The sequence below is a fragment of the Oncorhynchus keta genome, chromosome 25, assembly GCF_023373465.1.
Source record: "Oncorhynchus keta strain PuntledgeMale-10-30-2019 chromosome 25, Oket_V2, whole genome shotgun sequence".
Classification (NCBI taxonomy): domain Eukaryota; kingdom Metazoa; phylum Chordata; class Actinopteri; order Salmoniformes; family Salmonidae; genus Oncorhynchus; species Oncorhynchus keta.
The window spans coordinates 23459435-23481293 of NC_068445.1; the positions used below are offsets into that span (position 1 = coordinate 23459435).

General features: G+C 43.0%; 1 protein-coding gene across 2 annotated transcripts in view; it reads left to right on the plus strand.

Annotated features, from left to right (window-relative positions):
- LOC118358437 (ras GTPase-activating-like protein IQGAP1) overlaps nucleotides 1-21859 on the plus strand; it is a 90290-nt gene that overhangs the window by 31368 nt on the left and 37063 nt on the right. For both annotated transcript variants that reach the window (XM_035736270.2, XM_035736269.2), the window contains exons 3-10: nucleotides 265-421; nucleotides 1243-1320; nucleotides 4030-4106; nucleotides 16136-16203; nucleotides 19137-19250; nucleotides 19503-19681; nucleotides 20350-20437; nucleotides 20671-20834. In XM_035736270.2, the coding sequence (XP_035592163.1) occupies nucleotides 265-421; nucleotides 1243-1320; nucleotides 4030-4106; nucleotides 16136-16203; nucleotides 19137-19250; nucleotides 19503-19681; nucleotides 20350-20437; nucleotides 20671-20834 (925 nt within the window). The remainder of the gene's footprint in view (nucleotides 1-264; nucleotides 422-1242; nucleotides 1321-4029; nucleotides 4107-16135; nucleotides 16204-19136; nucleotides 19251-19502; nucleotides 19682-20349; nucleotides 20438-20670; nucleotides 20835-21859) is intronic.

A 21859-nucleotide genomic window follows, 5' to 3' on the forward strand; every position in this document is an offset into this window, starting at 1 on the left:
TGTTGTGATATCAGTGTCTCTTCCCTATTGCTCCATATGAATGACTGGAGAGCAGTTGCCATTTTGTTGTGAGATCGGTTTCTGTTCCAGCCATTTCCATATAAATGACTGTCATCATTAGAATTAGCAGAACGGGCATCCCCATTCAGTATAATTATGCCATAATGGGTGGACTGGTGGCCATTATTCGTGTCCCCATAGGAGCAAAGCAGGAAGTATATATTTAGTTCCTTTTCTGAGATCAGTGTTTGTGTGTATACCCAGGTGGATGGAGGCGTGTGTAGAGGAGGAGCTGCCCTCCACCACAGATCTGGAGGAGGGTCTGAGGAACGGAGTCTACCTTGGAAAACTGGCCAAGTTCTTTGCTCCCAAGATGGTGTCTGAGAAGAAGATCTATGACAGGGACCAGGCTCGCTACAAGGTGAACATTGTCCTCATATTGGAAAGATCTGGTACCGCAGGATACTCCAAGTTAATTGACACCTTTTCAGACTATGAATTTAACGAGACTACATAGTAAAACTGAGACACAGGATCACAACTGGGTGGCAGTGGGCGCTATCTAGTTCCTCCTCCCCCATACCCCACCTTTATCTAGTTTCTCTCCCCCACACCCTATCTCTACCTAGTTCCTCCTCCCCATACCCCACCTTTATCTAGTTTCTCTCCCCCACACCCTATCTCTATCTAGTTCCTCCTCCCCCATACCCCACCTTTATCTAGTTTCTCTCCCCCACACCCTATCTCTACCTAGTTCCTCCTCCCCCATACCCCACCTTTATCTAGTTTCTCTCCCCCACACCCTATCTCTACCTAGTTCCTCCTCCCCCATACCCCACCTTTATCTAGTTTCTCTCCCCCACACCCTATCTCTATCTAGTTCCTCCTCCCCCATACCCCACCTTTATCTAGTTTCTCTCCCCCACACCCTATCTCTATCTAGTTCATCGCCTCTCCCCCACACCTCCATGGCGTCATAAAGTAAATGTCTAATCCCAGATCCAACGCAGACAGCCCCACTTCCTGTCAACCATCTCCCAAGGGACAGAGTGATGCCTCCTCCCATGTTAAAAACAGCAGCAGTGCTGACAACACACTCACGCATACACTCTCCTTCATCTTTCTGCATGCCTGCATGTGCACATCCTTGCATGCGTATGATTCCTAACAATAACATGCTATTTCTGATGCACAACAGACTCAGTTGCAGGGATCTAATATTTCTGTTTTGTTTGTCTCCAGCTCACAGGACTTCACTTCAGACACACAGACAACACAGTGCAATGGCTACGGGCCATGGAGTCTGTAGGGCTGCCTAAGGTACGACTAACACACACACACACTGCCCAAGTCCCTCCTACCAGAGGCATACAGTATCAGAACCTTTTAGTAACTGGTAATATCACAAGGCTGATATGCCTGTTTTATGGATTTTAGTAAGTCAAATGACAGTGGACCATGTAAATTTAAAGCACGCTGTTTGTTCTAGTGCGTCCTTATGGAACACCTTATTGTCATGCCATGTGATGGTAACACTGGAATTGCTCAGAAATGCATGTTTGATGATTATCAACAATTAATTATTCTGTTTTGGAGAAGCAGTACACTTACCAAAGGAGAATCTTTAGGAGTCGACAGACAGCCAATGATATGATACATTGTTTATTCATATGGTTATTATGGCCTCATCTTGTCATTATTGATGGATTAAAATGTTTCACTATTTGTTTTAATTCAAAATAATGATCAGGGTAGGGGAATAGGTACGACATGCCAGCAACAAACGCTGACACTACCCATCCAAGTATATTGGACCAAATTATTTACATTTACATTTAAATTATGAAAGACAAGAACTGTACTTTTGAATTCCATAAAGTCATTGTAGAAGAGGAGACAAAATGATTGTTGTATATGAACAATGGCAAGCCACCAGGGTCTGACAATCTGGATTGGAAAATTACTGAGGATAATAGCAGACGGTATTGCCACTGATGATTGGCTGAGAGAAATGTATGAAAAATTGATTGGGGGGGCTGTCTTGCGAGACTTCAGTGCAGCTTTTGACATTATCGATCATAGTCTACTGCTGGAAAAACTTGTGTTATGGCTTTACACCCCCTGCTATAATGTGGATAAATAGTTATTTGTCTAACAACACAGAGGGTGTTCTTTAATGGAATCCTCTCAAACATAATCCAGGTAGAATCAGGAATTCCCCAGGGTAGCTGTTTTGGCCCCTTGTTTTTTACCATTTTTAGAGTAAAGCCAGATTGTCTATGTATGCGGATGACTCAACACTATACACGTCAGCTATTACAGCGACTGAAATGACTACAACACTCAACGAAGAGCTGCAGTTAGTTTCAGAGTGGGTGATAAGGAATAAGTTAGACCCAAATATGTCTAAAACTAAAAGCTTTGTATTTGGGTCAAAACATTCACTAAACCCTAAACCTCAACTCAATTTTGTAATAAATAACGTGGAAATTGAGCAAGTTGAGATGACTAAACTGCTTGGAGTAACCCTAGATTGCAAACTGTCATGGTCCAAATGTATTGATACAGTAGTAGCTAAAATGGGGAGAAATCTGTCCATAATAAAGCGATACTCTGCCTTCTTAACAACACTATCAACAATGCAGGCCCTACAGGCCCAAGTTTTGTCGCACCTTGACTACTGTTCAGTCGTGTGGTCAGGTGCCACAAAAAAGGACTTAGGAAAATTGCAATTGGTTCAGAACAGGGAAGCACGGCTGGCCCTTAGATGTACACAGAGAGCTAATATTAATAATATGCATGTCAATCTCTCCTGGCTGAAAGTGGAGGAGAGAAAGACTTCATCACTACTTGTATTTATGAGAGGTATTGACATGTTGAATGCTGTACATAGTCTATCGGTAAATAGCCCACCCATTTTTACCTACCTCATCCCCATACTGTTTTTATTTATTTTATTTTCTGCTCTTTTGCACACCAATATCTCTACCTGTACATGACCATCTGATCATCTATCACTCCAGTGTTAATCTGCAAAATTGTAATTATTCACCTACCTCCTCATGCCTTTTGCACACAATGTATATAGACTCTCCTTTTTTCTACTGTATTATTGACTTGTTAATTGTTTACTCCATGTGTAACTCTGTTGTCTGTTCACACTGCTATGCTTTATCTTGGCCAGGTCGCAGTTACAAATGAGAACTTGTTCTCAACTAGCCTACCTGGTTAAATAAAGGTGAAATAAAAAAAATAAAAAAATGCACTGAGCTGTCTGTCTGAACTACTGGCATACAGCTCGGACACCCATGCATACCCCACAAGACATGCCACTTGAGGCCTCTTCACAGTCTCGAGTCCAGAAAAGACTATGGGAGGTGCACAGTACTACACGGAACTCTATTCCACATCAAGTAACTGATGCAAGCAGTAAAATTCGATTTAAAAAACACCTTATGAAAACACCTTATGGAACAGCAGGAACTGTGAAGCAACACAAACAGACACATGCATACACACACAATAACATATGCGCTATGCACACACATGGATTTAGTACTGTAGATATGTGGTAGTGGTGGAGTAGGGGCCTGAGGGCACACGGTGTGTTGTGAAATCTGTGAATGTATTGTAATGTTTATACAATTTTAAAAACTGCCTTAATTTTGCTGGACCCCAGGAAGTCAGCAGCTAATTGGGGATCCATAATAAATACAAATAGATTGCTTTACTTTTGTTCACCGCTACTGTTCCCTTTTGGGAAACACATGGACATCCACAGTAGTCAGCCAGGTAGGTGTATGTACAGTGAGACACACTGACAGGCAAGAATTACATCACCCAAAGGTGTGTGGCAGTGGCCAGGAGGATACAGAGGAATAGTGTCAGACTGCTTTAGGTTGAAAATGAGCTGACAGTCTGAAAGATGTAGTGTGCTCGCTGTGCCTCTTGGCTGCTGCACTGTACAAGGTATCAGGAGACGTTAATGAAAGACCCATGACTAATGCCTCCACTGGTTGCTACTTTCAGATATTCTATCCTGAAACGACAGATGTGTACAATCGCAAAAACATGCCCAAGGTGGTGTACTGCATACACGCGTTAAGGTAAGACAGCGTGCATTCCAACACAAGGTGGGTTTTCTATCTGACTCGCCCCCCATTAGGCTTACTGCTCAGTGCTTACATCATGCCCCTTACTCTTTGTCCAAAGCACACTAGAATATTTCTTGTTTCTTGTCTGCACATTATATTGTGTAGGAGACCTAAGTTTTTAGGTCTTCTGATGTTTGAAGAGCCCTAAAAGCATATCACATAATATTAATGTCTAAATGGGACTTGAGGATCATTTTTGAAAAATGTAACAACGTGTGAAACAAAGACAAGTGAAGATGAATGGAGGAAAATGGTAAAAGATGACATGAAACTAGTATCGGCTGTTTAGGTTTATGGTTAAAACATGCTATTTTCACGATTCATGGAACAAAGGTTTGGCAATATGCAGTCATTTCCCATGCTTGCCATTGTTTTTATGTGTTTGTATGGATATTGTTTGCGCATGCAATGCTAGGTACAGCCTCAGAACTAATAGGTGACTTCCTGTATACATTAAGTCATTTCCTGCCAACAGACTGCTTCAATTTGTAGGCTTCCTCGAGCTATTTTGTGTCTCCTTTGACAATGTTCTCTTGAGTCTACAAGAGACCACAATGATGTCATTCTCACATAGTATCATCAGGCTCTGTAAGGAAAGCCAGATGTTATATTGGGAGCTTTCACTCAACTTTTTAGATCTTAATTAATAGCCCCCTCACCATATTTTACTGTGAAGCCTATTTTCTTATGTGCAGTCAGTGTTGACTCTGACTCCTAACTTTCAGTGAGCATTGAAATAACTGTTATATGAAAGAGGAACTGGAATGGGTTTATCTGAGATCATGTTCAGAGGGATTTTACTACACAACCTCAAGCGTTAGGCTTTCTGCTCTATATATATCACACAACCATTATAGCCTATATAACGTTATGGCAGGTTCACACATTATAGCCTATACAGTGGCTTGCGAAAGTATTCACACCCCTTGGCATTTTTACTTTTTTTTTTGCCTTACAACCTGGAGTTAAAATAGATTTTGGGGGGGTTTAATCATTTGATTTACACAACATGCCTACCACTTCCAAGATGCAAAATATATTTTTTTGTTAAACAAACAAGAAATAAGACAAACAAAAACTTGAGCGTGCATAACTATTCACCCCCCCCCGCCCCTCTCAAAGTCAATACTTTGTAGCGCCACCTTTTGCAGCAATTACATCTGCCAGTCTCTTGGGGTATGTCTCTATAAGCTTGGCACATCTAGCCACTGGGAGTTTTGCCCATTCTTCAAGGCAATTGAGGTCTGGGCTTTGACTAGGCCATTTAAATGTTTCCCCTTAAACCACTCGAGTGTTGCTTTAGCGGTATGCTTAGGGTCATTGTCCTGCTGGAAGGTGAACCTCTGTCTCAGGCTCAAATCTCTGGAATACTGAAACAGGTTTCCCTCAAGAATTTCCCTGTATTCAGCGCCATCCATCATTCCTTAACTTCTTCGAGATAGGGGGCGCTCTTTTAATTTTTGGATAAAAAACGTTCCCGTTTTAAACAAGATATTTTGTCACAAAAAGATGCTCGACTATGCATGTCATTGACAGCTTTGGAAAGAAAAAACGTTTCCAAAACTGCAAAGATATTATCTGTGAGTGCCCCCAGAACTAATGCTACAGGCGAAACCAAGATGAAATTTCATACAGGAAATGGTCCAGATGTTGAATGCCCTGTGTTCCAATGTCTCCTTATATGGCTGTGAATGCGCCAGGAATGAGCCTGCACTTTCTGCCGTTTCCCCAAGGTGTCTGCAATATTGTGACGTATTTGTAGGCATATCATTGGAAGATTGACCATAAGAGACTACATTTACCAGGTGTCCGCCCGGTGTCCTCCGTCAAAATTATTGCGTAATCTCCAGGTCCATGCGCGTTCCATTTTCTTCAGAAGAGAAACCAAACTGCCACGAATGATTTATCGTCGATAGATATGTGAAAAACACCTTGAGGATTGATTCTAAACAATGTTTGCCATGTTTCTGTCGATATTATGGAGTTAATTTGGAAAAAGTTTGCGTTGTAATGACTTAATTTGCGTTTTTTTTCTTACCCAAACGTGATGAACAAAACGGAGCGATTTGTCCTACACAAATAATCTTTTTGGAAAAACTGAACATTTGCTATCTAACTGAGAGTCTCCTCATTGAAAACATCTGAAGTTCTTCAAAGTAAATGATTTTATTTGAATGCTTTTCTTGTTTTTGTGAAAATGTTGCATGCTGAATGCTAGGCTTAATGCTATGCTAGGCTATCAATACTCTTATACAAATGCTTGTTTAGCTATGGTTCAAAAGCATATTTTGACAATCTGAGATAAGTGTTGTTAACAAAAGGCTAAGCTTGAGAGCAAATATATTTATTTCATTTCATTTGCGATTTTCATGAATAGTTAACGTTGCATTATGGTAATGAGCTTGAGGCTATAAATAGGATCCCGGATACGGGATTGCTCGTCGCAACAGGATTCTGACCAGTTTCCCAGTCCCTGCCGATAAACAAAACATCCCAACAGCATGATGCTGCCACCACCATGCTTCATTGTGGGGATGGTGTTCTCGGGGTGATGAGAGGTGTTGGGTTTGCGCCAGACATCGAGTTATTCTTGATGGCCAAAAAGTGTACCTTCCATATGTTTGGGGAGTCTCCAACATTGCCTTTTGGCGAACGCCAAACTGGTTTGCTTATTTTTTTCTTTCTGGCCACTCTCCTGTAAAGCCCAGCTTTGGAGTGGACAGCTTAAAGTGGTCCTATGGACAGATACTCCAATCTCCACTGTAGAGCTTTGCAGCTCCTTCAGGGTTATCTTTGATCTCTTTGTTGCCTCTGATTAATGCCCTCCTTGCCTGGTCTGTGAGTTTTGGTGGGCATGCCTCTCTTGGCAGGTTTGTTGTGTTGCCATATTCTTTCCATTTTTAATAATGGATTTAATGGTGCGGTGTGGGATGTTCAATGTTTGGGATTTTTTTATAACCCTGATCTGTACTTCTCCACAACTTTGTCCCTGACCTGTTTGGCGTGCTCCTTGGTGCCGCTTGCTTGGTGGTGCCCTTTGCTTAGTGGTGTTGCAGACTCTAGGGCTTTTCAGAATGTGTGTGTGTGTGTGTGTGTGTGTGTGTGTGTGTGTGTGTGTGTGTGTGTGTGTGTGTGTGTGTGTGTGTGTGTGTGTGTGTGTGTATATATATGTGTGTATATATGTGTGTATATATGTGTGTATATATATGTGTATATATATGTGTGTGTATGTATGTATGTATGTATGTATGTATGTATGTATGTGTGTATGTGTATGTGTATGTGTATATATGTATATATGTATATATGTATGTATGTATATATGTATGTATGTATATATGTATGTATGTATATATGTATGTATGTGTATATATATATATATATATATATATATATATATATATATATATATATATATATATATATATATATATATATAGGTAGACCGATTATGATATTTCAACACCGTTACCGATTTATTGGAGGACCAAAAAAGTCGATACCGATTAATCTATTTGTAATAATGACAATTACAACAATACTGAATGATCACTTATTTTAACTTAATATAATACATCATACTTTTAAAATTCTGTACAGGCTTCCTTTTCAAATAAAATAATAACTGTCACATGCGCTGAATAGAACAGGTGTAAACCTTACAGTGAAATGCTTACTTAAAATCCCTCAACCAACAATGCAGTTTTAAGAGATAAGAATAACAAATTATTAAAGAGCAGCAGTAAATAACAATAGTGGAGCTATATACAGTGGGTACCTGTACAGAGTCATGCCTGGCCGTGAGTGAACAGAGTACAGGAGGGGACTGAGGACACACCCCTGAGGGGCCCCCGTGTTGAGGATTAGCATGGCCGATGTGTTGTTACCTACCCTTAACACCTGGGGATAGCCCGTCAGGAAGTCCAGGGTCCAGTTGCAGAGGGAGGTGTTTAGTCCCAGGGTCCTTAGCCTATTGATGAGCTATGAGGGCACTATGGTGTTGAACGCTGGGCTGTAGTCAAAGAATCGTTTTCTCACATAGGTGTTCCTTTTGTCCAGGTGGGAAAGGGCAGTGTGTAATTGAGATCGCATCATCTGTTGGTATGGTATGTAAATTGGAGTGGGTCTAGGGTTTCTGGCATAATGGTGTTGATGTGAGCCAAGCCCAACCTTTCAAAGCATTTCATGGCTACAGACGTGAGTGCTACGGGTAGGTAGTCATTTAGGCAGGTTACCTTGGTGTTCTTAGGCACAGCAACTATGGTGGTCTGCTTAAAACATGTTGGTGTTATAGACTCAGACAGGGATGGGTTGAAAATGTTGGTGGAGACACGTGTCAGTTGGTCAACGCATGCTCGGAGTACACGTCCAAGTAATCCGTTTGGCCCCGCAACCTTGTGAATGTTGACCTGTTTAAAGGTCTTACTCGCATCGGCTGCGGAGAGCATGATCACACGGTCGTCCGGAAAAGCTGATGCTCTCATGCATGTTTCAGTGTTGCCTCGAAACGAGCATAGAAGTACTTTAGCTCTTCTGGTAGGCTCATGTCACTGGGCAGTTCTTGGCTGTATTTCCCTTTTTGTAGTCTGAAATAGTTTGCAAGCCCTGCCACATCCGATGAGCGTCGGAGCCAGTGTAGTATGATTCGATCGTACTACATTCGTCAGCTCTACCCTTTAGCTCAGTGTGAATGTTGCCTGTAATCCATGGCTTCCTGTTGGGGTATGTACGTACAGTCACTGTGGCAACTACGTCCTCGATGCACTTATTGATAATGCCAGTGACTGATGTGGTGTACTCCTCAATGCCATCCTAAGAATCCTGGAACATGTTCCAGTGTATGCTAGCAAAGCAGTCCTGTAGTTTAACATCTGCTTCATCTGACCACTTTTTTTATAGACTGAGTCATTGGTGCTTCCTGCTTTAATTTTAGCTTGTAAGCAGGAATCAGGAGGATAGAGTTATGGTCAGATTTTCCAAATGGAGGACGAGGGAGAGCTTTGTATGCGTCTCTGTGTGTTGAGTAAAGGTGGTCTAGAATTTGTTTCACTGGTTGCACATTTAACATGCTGATAGAAATGAGGTAAAACTGATTTAAGTTTCTCTGCATTAAAGACCCCGGCCACCAGGAGCTCTGCCCCTGGATGAGCGTTTTCCTGTTTGCTAATGAAGGAATGCAGCTCATTGTGCGGTTTTGGTTACAGCATTGGTCTGTGGTGGTATGTAGACAGCTACGAAAGGTAGATAGTGTGTTCCACAGTTTACCATGAGATACTCTACCTCAGGCGAGTAAAACCCTGAGACTTCCTTAGATATCGTGCTCCAGCTATTGTTTACAAAAATGCATAGGCCCCCACCCCGTGTCTTACCAGAGGCTGCTGTTCTGTCCTGCGGATAGTGTCTAACCTGCCAGCTGTATGTTCTTAACGTCTTCGTTCAGCCATGACTCAGTGGTGATGTACGTGCTTTCAGTTTGTCCCATTTACAGTGCTTTGCAAAAGTATTCATCCCCCTTACTGTTTTTCCTATTTTGTTGCATTACAACCTGTAATGTAAATTAATTTCAAAATCCCCTAAATAAGATCTGGTGCAATCAATTACCTTCAGAAGTCACATAAAGTCCACCTGTGTGCAATCAAACTAATTAAGTGTCACATGGTCTCAGTATATACAGTTGAAATCGGAAGTTTACATACACTTACGTTGTATTCATTATAACTCGTTTTTCAACCACTCCACAAATTTCTTGTTAACAAACTTTGGTTTTGGCATGTCGGTTAGGACATCTACTTTGTGCATGACACAAGTAATTTTTCCAACAATTGTTTACAGACAGAATATTTAACTTATAATTCACTGTATCACAATTCCAGTGGGTCAGAAGTTTACATACACTAAGTTGACTGTGCCTTTAAACAGCTTGGAATATTCCAGAAAATGATGTCATGGCCTTAGAAGCTTCTGATTGGCTAATTGACATCATTTGAGTCAATTGGAGGTGTACCTATGGATGTATTTCAAGGCCTACCTTCAAACTCAGTGCCTCTTTGCTTGACATCATGGGAACGTCAAAAGAAATCAGCCAAGACCTCAGAAAATAAAAATGGAGAACTCCACAAGTCTGGTTCATCCTTGGGAGCAATTTCCAAACGCCTGAATGTACCACGTTCATCTGTACAAACAATGGTATGCAAGTATAAACACCATGGAACCACGCAGCCGTCAAACCGCTGAGGAAGGAGACGCGTTCTGTCTCCTGGAGATGAACGTCCTTTGATGCGAAAAGTGCAAATCAATCCCAGAACAACAGCAAAGGACCTTGTGAAGATGCTGGAGGAAACCGGTACAAACGTATCTATATCCACAGTAAAACGAGTCCCATATCGACATAACCTGAAAGGCCGCTCAGCAAGGAAGAAGCCACTGCTCCAAATCCGCCATAAAAAAGCCAGACTACAGTTTGCAACTGCACATGGGGACAAAGATCATACTTTTTGGAGAAATGTCCATTGGTCTGATGAAACAAAAATATAACTGTTTGGCCATAATGACCATAATTTTGGGGGGAGAAGAAAGGGGGAGGCTTGCAAGCCGAAGAACACCATCCCAACCGTGAAGCACAGAGGTGGCAGCATCATGTTGTGGGGGTGCATGGCTGGACTGGTGCACTTCACAAAATAGATGGCATCACGAGGGAGGACAATTGTGGAAATATTGAAGCAACATCTCAAGACATCAGTCAGGAAGTTGAAGCTTGGTTGCTAATGGGTCTTCCAAATGGACAATGACCCCAAGCATACTTCCAAAGTTCTGGCAAAATGGTTTAAGGACAACAAAGTCTAGGTATTGGAGTGACAAAGCCCTGACCTCAATCTTATCAAAAATGTGTGGGCAGAACTGAAAAAGCGTGTGCGAGCAAGGAGGCCTACAATCCTGACTCAGTTACACCAGCTCTGTCATAAGGAATGGGCCAAAATTCACTTGGGCCAAACTTATTGTGGGAATCTTGTGGAAGGCTACCTGAAACGTTTGACCCAAGTTAAACAATGCAATGGCAATGCTACCAAAAACTAATTGTGTGTATGTAAACTTCTGACCCACTGGGAATGTGATGAAAGAAAGCTGAAATCATTCTCTCTACTATTATTCTGACATTTCACATTCTTAAATAAAGTGGTGACCCTAAATGACCTAAGACAGACATTTTTACTCTGATTAAATGTCAGGAATTGTGAGAGCTGAGTTCAAATGTATTTGGCTAAGGTGTATGTAAACTTCCGACTTCAACTATATCCACCTGTTCTGAAAGAGTCCCAGAGTCTGCAACACCACAAAGGGCACCACCAAGCAAGCGGCACCATGAAGACCAAGGAGCTCTAACAAGGGACAAAGTTGTGAAGAAGTACATATCAGGGTTGGGGTATAAGAAAATATCAGAAACTTTGAACATCCCACAGAGCACCATTTGAAAGAATATGGCAACACAACAAACCTGCCCAGAGAGGGCCGCCCAACAAAGCTCACGGACCAGGCAAGGAGGGCATTAATCAGAGAGGCAACAAAGAGACCTATGGTAACCACGAAGGAGCTGCAAAGCTCTATAGCAGAGATTGGAGTATCTGTCCATAGGACCACTTTAAGCTGTACACACCACAGAGCTGAGCTTTACGGAAGAGTGGGCAGAAAAAAGCCATTGTTTAAAGAAAAAAGTAAGCAAACACATTTGGTGTTCGCCAAAAGGCTTGTGGGAGACTCCCCAAACATATGGAAGAAGGTTCTCTGTTCAGATGAGACTGAAATGTAGCTTTTTGTCCAAGGAACATGCTATGTCTGGCGCAAACCCAACACCTCTCATCACCCGGAGAACACCATCCCCACAGTGAAGCATGGTGGTGGCAGCTTCATGCTGCGAGGTTGTTTTTCATTGGCAGGGACTGGGAAACGGGTCAGAATTGAAGGAATGATGGGTGACGCTAAATACAGGGAAATTCTTGAGGGAAACCTGTTTGTCTTCCAGAGATTTGAGACTGGGATGGAGGTTCACCTTCCAACAGGACAATGACCCTAAGTATACTAGTAAAGCAACACATGAGTGGTTTAATGGGAAACATTTAAATGTCTTTGTATGGCCTTGTCAAAGCCCAGGAACTCAATCGAATTGAGAATCTGTGGCATGACTTAAAGATTGCTGTACACCAGCAGAACCCATCTAACTTGAAGGAGCTGAAGCAGTTTTGCCTTGAAGAATGGGCAAAAATCCCAAGGGCTAGATGTACCAAGCTTATAGAGACATACCCCAAGAGACTTGCAGCTAAAATTGCTGCAAAAGGTGGCTCTACAAAGTATTGACTTTGGGGTGGTGAATAGTTATGCATGCTGAAGTTTTCTTTTTTTGTGTGTCTTATTTCTTGCAAAAAATATTTTGGTCTCTTCAAAGTGTTAGGCATGTTGTATAAATCAAATGATTACAAACCCCTCAAATTTGTATTCATTCCAGGTTGTAAGGCAACAAAATAGGAAAAATGCCAGGGGGTGAAATGGTTTCGCAAGCAACTGTATTTTCCAGTGATTGAAGCCAGCACAACGGAAGGCAAGGGCAGATTAGCCACTCCTCACCTGATCTCTTTCCGCGAAACCTACGTTTAACTTTTCCAGCCATTCACGGGATCTGGACCTGTTCAGGTGTCCGTAGTTTTTCCCTCGTGTCCGACTCGTCGAAGAAGAACTCCTCGTCCAGTTTTAGGTGTGTAATCCCAGTTCTGATGTCCGGGAGGTCTTTTCGGTCATAAGTGACGATAGCAGCAACAACATTATGTACAAAACAAGTTACGAACAACACGAAAAAACAAACAAAGTAGCATGGTTGGTTAAGAGCCGATAAGACGGCAGCCCTACCCTCCGGCGCCATCTTTACTCAATTCACTCTGTCATTTAGGTTAGTATTGTGGAGTAACTACAATGTTAATGATCCATCCTATTACATCCATTAAACTCTAACTGTTTTAAAGTCACCATTGGCCTCATGCCAAAATTCCTTGGCAGTTTCCTTTCTCTCCGGCAACTGAGTTATGAAGGACATGTATCTTTGTTGTGACTGGCTGTAATGCTGCACCATCCAAAGACATGTTTTAATAACTTCACCATGCTCAAAGGATATTCAGTTTCTGCTTTTTTTTTCATTGTAACCATCTACTAATAGGTGCCCTTCTTTTGTGAGGCATTGGAAAACCTCCCTGGTCTTTGTGGTTGAATCTGTGTTTGAAATTCACTGCTCGACTGAGGTGCCGTACAGATAATTGAACAGTATGTGTGGGGTACAAAGACGAGGTATTTAAAAATCCATGCAATTTATCATGTGACTTGTTTACTCCTGAATGCATTTAGGCTTGCCATAAAGGGGTTGAATATTGACTCAAGACATTTCAGCTTTCCATTTTTTATTCATTTGTAAACATTTCAAAAAAGATAAATCCACTTTGACATTATAGGAATTGTGTGTTGGCCAGGGACACATAATCTCAAATGAATCCATTTTACATTCAGGCTGTAACACAACAAAATGTGTAAAAAGTCAAAGGGTGTGAACTTTCTGAAGGCACTGTTATAACATTAATGCATGTTCATACATTATAACCTATATAACGTTGTTATTACAGCTTCACAGCTGTTGCAGGTGTGGGTTGGCCTTAGATGATTACGCTCAAAGGCATTACTGTTAACTTTATTCATGGATTGAAAGTGTGTTAAATTTAGTAAACCCCACGAGTCACTCTCACAGCCCTCTTACTCCCGCTCTTTTTTCAAAGGTCATGATTGATTCGTGTCCTGATTATGCACTGTGCTATCATAAACATCCCACAGGTTTGACGGAGAGCCAAGGTACAGCAACCTACTGTAACGGCTCTCTGTCCAGTGCTTTTGAACACTGAATAACTGATATAACGGCATAATGTAGTATATACACCCCTGTTAACATCTCTAGAAAATAAACAGCCTATAACAGTGCTTCACAAACTTTTTTGTTTACTGTACCACCAAGTACATTTTTCTCTGCCCAGAGTTACGTAGCAGTACCCCCTCATGTGCATTTGACCAGAAAGCCTATGGTCTCATGAGCCATCTCAAGTACCCCCTGTGGATAGGCCATATACACCCAGGGTTCCTAGTAGTACCCCTTGTTGGTACACACTGGCCTATAAGACAGGCCGGCCTATACTGAGCTTGCATCCCAAATGGCACCCTTTCCCTGTTAATGGCACTACTATTGACCAGTCAGTCAATCAGTCTCCAGTCTTACCTCGGAGCTGCTGTCATAGTGTGGTGGTGCTAGTAGAAGTAACAGATCTGTAGTGACATTTTGTCATTGTGTGAAGTTAATGGTGTCACTGTTAGTGTCTGGTTTTGTACTGACTGGTTTTGTTCCAGACCCTGTGTTCTGTGACCACATTGACTGTCATGTATACAATACACATACACTGTCATGTGTACAGAGAAGAGGGGTTTGTAATGTATACAGTGCTTGACTTGCTGGTATCATTTTGGGTGCCGTTACTGTTTAGGTGCATGAACTCCACAATATTCTTAGCCAGTATTTTAGGAAGTGCAGGAACTCAAGCAGTAGAACATTTACAGTGCTGCTATTCAGTACCGCTAAGCTCCTGCCCAAGTCGAGCACTACTTGTACTGTATATCCATCTGAATGTGACAGAGAATTGGAGTGAATGCGTTGACTTAGCTTGTTGACTTGTTTTTCTTTGTCTTTGAGCTGTTTGGTCATGGCACATGAGGGCAGGCTTCCTTCCCTGCCTGTGCACGCACACGTGCTCTTCCTTCCCTGCCTGTGCACGCACACGTGCTCTTCCTTCCCTGCCTGTGCACGCACACGTGCTCTTCCTTCCCTGCCTGTGCACGCACACGTGCTCTTCCTTCCCTGCCTGTGCACGCACACGTGCTCTTCCTTCCCTGCCTGTGCACGCACACGTGCTCTTCCTTCCCTGCCTGTGCACGCACACGTGCTCTTCCTTCCCTGCCTGTGCACGCACACGTGCTCTTCCTTCCCTGCCTGTGCACGCACACGTGCTCTTCCTTCCCTGCCTGTGCACGCACACGTGCTCTTCCTTCCTGGCAGTGCGGTCTAACCCCATTGGGAGCCAGGGTAGGGAATAAACTCTAGCTCTGAGGAGAAGTAGACACACTGGGCTAGTGAGCCTTTGTTGAGATTTCAGTGAAGTGGAAAAATAGAAAGGCAACACAATAGAATGGAAACGACATAATAAACTTTTGGCCTTCCCTCTGTCTTACCAGACTTTAAACCCCTCAGGAAGAGACCCGTAGCCCAATCTATAATTCATGCCCACTTATCAAGAACCTGCTGGCAGATGAAAGTTTAATGCAGTTTCCAGCCACCTGTTTGTTTCAGGCTAACTGGGCTCAGTGCAGTTGGCTTGTCAGTATTCTGACTGCTGCTTTCTCTGAGCACATATTGCTCCCCTGTGGGGAAAAGGGGGAATTGCAGTTTATTGGGCCGACGCTCTTCTAGCTCAGTCTGGAGAAGATGATGTTTCAAGGTCCCCTTGGGATGCATCCTTCCTTCCTCACTTCAAGTTGTCACTTATCAGACTGACATGCTTTGATAGGTGAAAGAAATATGGTGGATTCCTTGCTGACCCAAAAGGGCAAGAGGAAGGAAGGATGCATTTCTAAAGTATTCAAGCAAGGGAAAAGTGTGGAGAGATGCAGATGTTAGTAAATGATGTTTCCCCTGCCTCTGAGTTATTGAATAAACGTAGCCACATCTTATCCACAACTTTAGTACCCTTTCTTCCTAACCATTAAATCTAAATTAAAGTTCTGAGCGCTTCCATCCCTCGACCCCAGGCAGTTATTCTCCAGGATACTTGAAGCAAAACCTGACTAGAAGTAGCTCTACTAAATGACCAAAATTAAATGGAAATGTAACACAACCTTGTGTTTTATTCCAGCTTATACCTGTACAAACGGGGCATTGCCCCACAGATCCAGGACCTGCTGGGGAAAGTGGCCTTCACAGGTAAGAAAGACCAGCCCACAGCATTTTACCAGGCCACAGTGGTATTTTACTGTAGCATTTTACCAGGCTACACTAGTGTTTTACAAGGCTACAGTAGCATTTATTCCACCAGCTCTTCTATTCCAGCATCATAATTAGAGATCTCATGAGAGCCATAGCTTGAGTTCACCCTGTACTTTAAAATCAACATATAGTGTTTTCCTCTGTCTGGCACCAGCCTGGTTTTGATTGAATGCTGGGTGCTTGAACCCGTAGGAACAGTTGCTGTGGGAACCTGCAAGTAAGCATTTCGTTGGACAGTGACTAGTAAAATTTGAAACTAGTGTAAAGAGGTACTACAGTATAATGAACTTGTTGCATTGAGCTGACTGCTCCAGAATGAACACTAACATCACACATTGTTGTAGTGAAGGAGGAACTGCTGTAGTAATTACTACCTCTCTTTGAAACTAAAGGAAAACATGAAGACTCATTTAGCCTTGCTTTAGCCTTGCACAGATAATTGGTGCTCTTATTTGGTTTTGATTGAAACAGAACGTCATCGCTCGAACCTAGCTGCATGTTCAATTCGATAAGCACTGTGGAGATCAGTATGATATACTGTGGTTGTTGTGAGTGAAGTGGGAAGTACCCACCACATGTCTTATCTGGATGAATAACTGCAATATAACACTTACTCATAAAAAACACTTGAACCTTTATCAATTGCTATCACTGACTGAAGTTATTCACTTGTACTCCAACGCCCAAAAAATAAAGTGCCCATTTCACCGACGAGGAGATATACTCTGTGTACAAAACATCAGGAACACCTTCCTAATATTGAGTTGTACCCCATTTTGCCCTCAGAACAGTCACAATTTGTCGGGGAATGGACTCTACAAGGTGTCGAATGCATTCCACAGGGATGCTAGCCAATGTTGGCTCCAATGCTACCCACAGTTGTCAAGTTGTCTGGATTTCGTGAACCATTCTTAATCCACACAGGAAACTGTTGACCCAGCAGCGTTGCAGTTCTTGACACACTCAAACAGGTGCGCCTGGCACCTACTACCATACCCTGTTCAAAGGCACTTACCCTGGGGCGGCAGGGTAGCCTAGTGGCACTTACCCTGGGGTGGCAGGGTAGCCTAATGGTTAGAGCGTTGGACTAGTAACCAAAAGGTTGCAAGTTCAAATCCCTGAGCTGACAAGGTCTGTCGTTCTGCCCCTGAACAGGCAGTTAACCCACTGTTTCTAGGCCGTCATTAAAAATATGAAATTGTTCTTAACTGACTTGCCTAGTTAAATAAAGGTAAAATTAATTTACATATTTTGTCTTGCCCGTTCACCCTCTGAATGGCACACATACACAATTCATATCTCAAATATCTTGAGACTTAAAAATCTTTCATTTCCGGTCTCCTCCCCTTCATTTAGAGGTTGATTTAACGGGTGACATCAATAAGGGATCATAGCTTTCACCTGGTCAGTCTGTCAATGTTCCTAAGGTTTAGTATATGTTATATGAAAAGGTGGACAATATCAAGGTACTGTAGGCTAATATGACTGAAATAGATCCAGTGCATTCGGGAAGTATTCAGACCCCTTTACCTTTTTTTTGTGACGTTACAGCCTTGTGTATCCCATCGTATGTACACTGTCCAACAAAATGCTTACTTGCAGGTTCCTACAGCAACTGTTCCTATGGGTTCAAGCACCCAATCAAAGCCTGGCTGGTGCCAGATAGAGAAGAACACTACGTGTTGTTTTTAAAGTAATCAACATGTGGTCACTCTGACAGAGCTCCAGAGTTCATCTGTGGGGATTGGAGAACCTTCCTGAAGGACAACCATCTCTGCAGCACTCCACCAATCAGGTGGAGTGGCCAGACGGAAGCCACTCCTCAGTAAAAGGCACATTACAGCCAGCTTGGAGCTTGCCAAAAAGCACCTAAAGGACTCTCACACCATGAGAAGCAAGATTCTCTGGTCTGATGAAACTAGGATTGAAGTCTTTGGCCTGAATGTCAAATGTCACTTTTGGAGGAAACCTGGCACCCATCCCTACAGTGTAGCATGGTAGTGGCAGCATCATGCTGTGGGGATGTTTAATCAGCAGCAGGTACCGGGAGACAAGACAGTATCGAGGGAAAGATTAACGGAGCAAAGTACAGAGAGATCCTTGATGAAAACCTGCTTTAGAGTGCTCAGGACCTCCGATTGGAGCGAAGGTTCACGTTCCAACAGGACGTCCTTAAGCACACAGCCAAGACAACGCAGGAGTGGCTTCAGGACATGTTTCTGAATGTCCTTGAGTGGCCCAGCCAGAGCCCGGACTTGAACCCGATTGAACATCTCTGGAGAGACCTGAAAATAGCTGTGCAGTGACTCTCCTCATCCAACCTGACAGAGACTGAGAGGATTTGCAGAGAAGAATAGGAGAAACTCCCCAAATACAGGTGTGCCAAGCTTGTAGCGTCATACCCAAGAAGACTCGCAAAGTCTATAATTGCTGCCAAAGGTGCTTCAACAAAGTACTGAGTAAAGGGTCTGAATACTTATGTAAATGTGATATTTCAGTTTATTTGTAATGTGCAAAAAGTTTTTGCTTCATCATTATGGGGTATTGTGTGTAGATTGATGGGAAAAACTATTTCATACATTTTTCAATAAGGCTGTAACGTAACAATGTGGAAAAGGTCAAGGGGTCTGAATACTTTCCGAATGCACTGTATGCCAGTCATGCAAAGCAGAAGTCACGTATTGACGACATTCCTTACTGTAAATACTAGCTTACTAAGACAGCTTAATTTCACTGTATTGCTTTGTAATTTCTCCAAAGCGTCTTGATGTTCTACATTTTGCCAGTGAATTAGCAGGCCCCTCTCCCAGGGGAGTCGAGGTTTCCTGCTGTACCAGTCTGGTTGTATTGTGTTCCTGTTTGTCCCACAGAGGAGGAGATCAGTAACATGCGGAGCGAGCTGGAGAAATACGGCATTCAGATGCCAACCTTCAGCAAGATAGGAGGCATCCTGGCCAACGAGCTCTCGGTGGACGAGGCAACCTGTGAGTAGGACAGTACACTGTTCCATCCACTGGAGACCACATGTCTTCTATCCTGCTCCTGGAGAGACCCATAGGGTGTCCAGGGTTTGGTTCCAGCCCAGCACTAAAACACCCAATTCAACTAATCCAACCTTTGATGATTAGCAGATTAGTTGAATCAGGTGTGTTAGTGCTGGGCTATAACAAAGGTCTGACCTCTCATAGACAGACATACAGACATGTTTACTCATTCTTGCTGGTGTCCCTCCTCAGTGCACGCTGCTGTGTTTGCCATCAACGAGGCGGTGGATAAGGGTGAGGCGGCTGTGACCATAGGGACATTGAAGAACCCCAACGCTATGCTGAGGAACACTGGGGAAGAGCTGGCCCAGGACTACCAGGACACTCTTAGCCGGGCCAAGGCCAGCAAGGAGCTCCAGACCTCAGGCAGGGTTAGGAACTCCTAAATCCTCCCTGATGTTGCCCTTTCCACCGAAGAGGCACCCAGAAGAAGGCTGTTTTTTGACTAGAGACCTATGGGGTCCTGAGTCCTGGTAGAAGTTTCAAAACTGACCTTGGATCAGCATCTTGATCCTGTTCTGAACAGAAATAGTATAGTATTAGTCTTGTCTGCAGTGAATAACACCTGAAACACCCAGCAGCCCTTGCCATGACATTCCAGTGGCTGCAGCATCAGCTGAACTCCCACTACAACACTAGTCTTCCCACACCAGCTGGTATCTTACCTCTCATACTCCTCACTAACTCTGTGTAACATGACCCGCTGTGTTAAATTACACATTATTTCAGCAAAGTCATGATCTTAAATCTAAAGTTAATATGATGGCCAGATTGTCAACAGTTTTAGCATGACGGTCTGTTTTAGTTTCAATGATAGTAGTAATGACTGGATCGGAATCCATGGAACAGTATCGAACACATCAGACATGCTTTCCAGGTGTTTGATACCGTTCCATTTACTCCATTCCAGCCATTATTAGGAGCCGTCCTCCCCTCAGCAGCCTCCTGTGGTTTCAATATGCACAAAATGTAAAAACCTTAAGAATGTATGTTTATAGTCCGTCTAACACAATGCTTTTTCTCTTGTCTCCCTGCTCAGCGCTTGTCCATAGCCACAGAGGAGAGAGATGTTTATGAGGAGCTGCTGACCCAGCAAGAGATCCAGAGCTGCGTCGACCTTGTTAACAGTAACTATCGTCACTCTTATGACCTCAAAAATGTGTATTCTGAACATCTAGGATAGGCCTTCAGGATGTGTCTGGTAGATCTTCTACCCTTTCCACAGCCGGTTTGAGATGTCATGGCAAAACAAGAGGTTGGACACCCCTTGTCTACAGGTTTGTGGCTGAGGGTTGATTTATTTGGGATGTGTCCAGTCTGTCTCCGTCCAACGCCTGCTCCCTCGTGTCTGTCTCTCCAGCGCAGGTGGCGGTGCGGCAGGTGAACCAGGCCATCTCTGCCCAGAATGAGGCTGCGCTGCTAGTTGGGCTCAAGGTGCTGGCCCTGGGGCTGCTGGGGGTCCAAGAGGCCAACTCTCACTGGTACCTGGAGCACTTCACCACCTACTGCCAAGTCCAGACTCGGGTCAGTAAGGACAGTGGTCAAATGGTGGAGGCACGTCTAGTAGGTTGGCTATACCATATGGCTATGGGCTACACTAGTTCATTTAGCAGACAAGCTTTGCTTATAATTCCATTCCATTATTTTGTAGTATTAAGAATACAATTGAACGTAGCTCAATGAAATAGAAAAGGATATTTTCTCCAAACGATTTCTGAGGGAGTGCGTACATGCAGCTATCCTGTGTTGAGAGATTAACAAAGAAACTGGATCCTTCTATGCTTAATTTATAGTTATTTATGCAACTTTAGTTGTGATTCAAATGTTGGGCTATATGTTCTCATTTTTAATACATTCTAAGTCTGCATGATGTGACCTAATAATGATTTGAAAAAAGTTGCCCGAAGGCATGAGCTCTGCTTAGTTTCTTGTGCAGGCTGTACACCCTACAGCAGTCTCTCATTCACAATTTGACAAGCACTTGACATTCCTCGATTGTCCTGCCGACATCCCCCTCGTGTGGCTGTAATGCCCCCTAAAAAAATCCATGCCTTTTGCGGCCAATGGCCGTTGTGCCCTTGGGCTGAATATAATCATTATAATTCCCATCTCCCGGCTGCGTGCCCCGAAGCACCTCTCACTCACATGGCTCTCTCAGATATCTCAATTCTTATTAGCCAATGCCCATCATGTGATCGGGTCCTTCTCACAGGCATCTCGGCTCCGAAGTAGGCTACAAGGGAAGACCGACACATCGGGGACAGTTGTGGAATGCGATAGATCACAAATTAATACAACCACTCGCATCAAAAAAACTTTTAAAAGCAATGAGGCTGATGCAAGATCAGAACGTTTAGCTTAAAATGTTGATCAACTATTAGGCTGTTTCTTCACTTTATAAGCGCAGCAATGTGCACATGGTAAGCTATAAGCGCAAATGTTCTAAAATGCAATCAATGTAAATGCGATTATACATGTAATGCTTTATTATAAAGGTGCATTTTTATGGTGAAAATCATGTTCCCCAAACTTGAAGCTCACGTGCCGCT